Genomic DNA, 1,188 nt, shown 5'->3' on the forward strand with positions numbered 1-1,188 from the left:
TTTTTTGTATTGAGCACTGACATCTTCAACCCATTTTCTTTCCACCGTTTTAGAGATATTTCGGCGAGAACATTCCTTTTCTTGCGTGTAAGAACATCTCTCTGTGTTTCTCATTTGTACACTCCCTTATTTTTGTGTCCAGCTCTGTCAGTTCTCGTGTCCAGAACTGTGGCGATACTCCCTTAAATTTCTGTATTGTTTTCTTTGCTGCTGTGCGAATGCCTATACTCACTGCCTCATTTATAGCATCCACGTTTCTTGGTTTCCTTAATTTTTTCGTCATTTTTACAAGACAAAATTTATTGAAACTCCTGCCAATTTGCTTTGTTCCAAGCACACAACACCCTACGTGGCTCCCAAAATGGCGATCATTTCTGTACCAATCCCAATACATATCTTAAACGTTGTCAAGTAGTGGTCAGTATCTGGACTGAGACTTGCCTCCCATCTTCTGACTTTGCAGTCACCGTACATCGTAACATCTGGAGACGACATGGTTGCTGTGTGAGGTATTCTTGTTAGGATGCGATCATTTGCAATTTTGATATTATTTTGTATACACCAGTCTACAATGCACCCTCCCGCAATATCATTCGGGCGAAGTGGGTCCCATAACTCATTATGTGCGTTTGTGTTGGAACCTATTACTAGTATTCCAGTTGAGTTCTCAAGGCTATCTAGCGTGAAGATAGTGACATTTTCTTCTGTGGGACGTAAGCTTTTTTTATAGCTAACATCAGATCAGCCGAAAAAATCAGTCTTGCAGAAACTCTTTCCCGAAGACCCTACTCCTACGGACCTTGGATGACTCCCAAGCCATCTTTTACCAGAATTATTACCTCATCACCATGCAGAGAACGTGCCATCCCCGTGTGTTGGTATCCCCTATTTTTTAATGCGTAGTATTCTTCTGCTGCAAAGTGAGTCTTGTGAAATAGACAAAAGATTACTATACCCTTGTAGAGCTTCTTCTCTAAGGCAACCCGCTTTGCCTGGGAGAAACCCCCAACATTTCACTGGGCTCCACAAATGACCGGGACAATATTTCTTTCAACGTGCCCGCTTAGTAGTAGAAGCCTATGTATCCCAACAGAGGTACGCTTGCACGTGCAGAGGAGCAGTCCAATATATTCCTTCACCCCAGATTGCAGTCGATGCTGCTGCATACTACCTCTCTGGTAGCAGTCA

At 42.9% G+C, this 1,188-nt stretch overlaps 1 pseudogene across 1 annotated transcript in view; it reads right to left on the reverse strand.

The window, feature by feature from the left end:
* The window catches only part of TEOVI_000656400:pseudogene, a 2,388-nt pseudogene extending 1,303 nt beyond the window's left edge, over positions 1-1,085 (reverse strand). The window contains 6 exon segments of the mRNA in view: positions 1-40; positions 42-98; positions 101-313; positions 315-356; positions 358-699; positions 702-1,085. The exon segment at positions 1-40 is cut by the window's left edge and continues 959 nt beyond it. Coding sequence covers positions 1-40; positions 42-98; positions 101-313; positions 315-356; positions 358-699; positions 702-1,085 — 1,078 coding nt within the window.
* Positions 1,086-1,188: the final 103 nt, after the last annotated feature.

The sequence above is a fragment of the Trypanosoma equiperdum genome (assembly GCF_001457755.1).
Source record: "Trypanosoma equiperdum strain OVI genome assembly, contig: ctg_1825, whole genome shotgun sequence".
NCBI classification, from domain to species: Eukaryota; Euglenozoa; class Kinetoplastea; order Trypanosomatida; family Trypanosomatidae; genus Trypanosoma; species Trypanosoma equiperdum.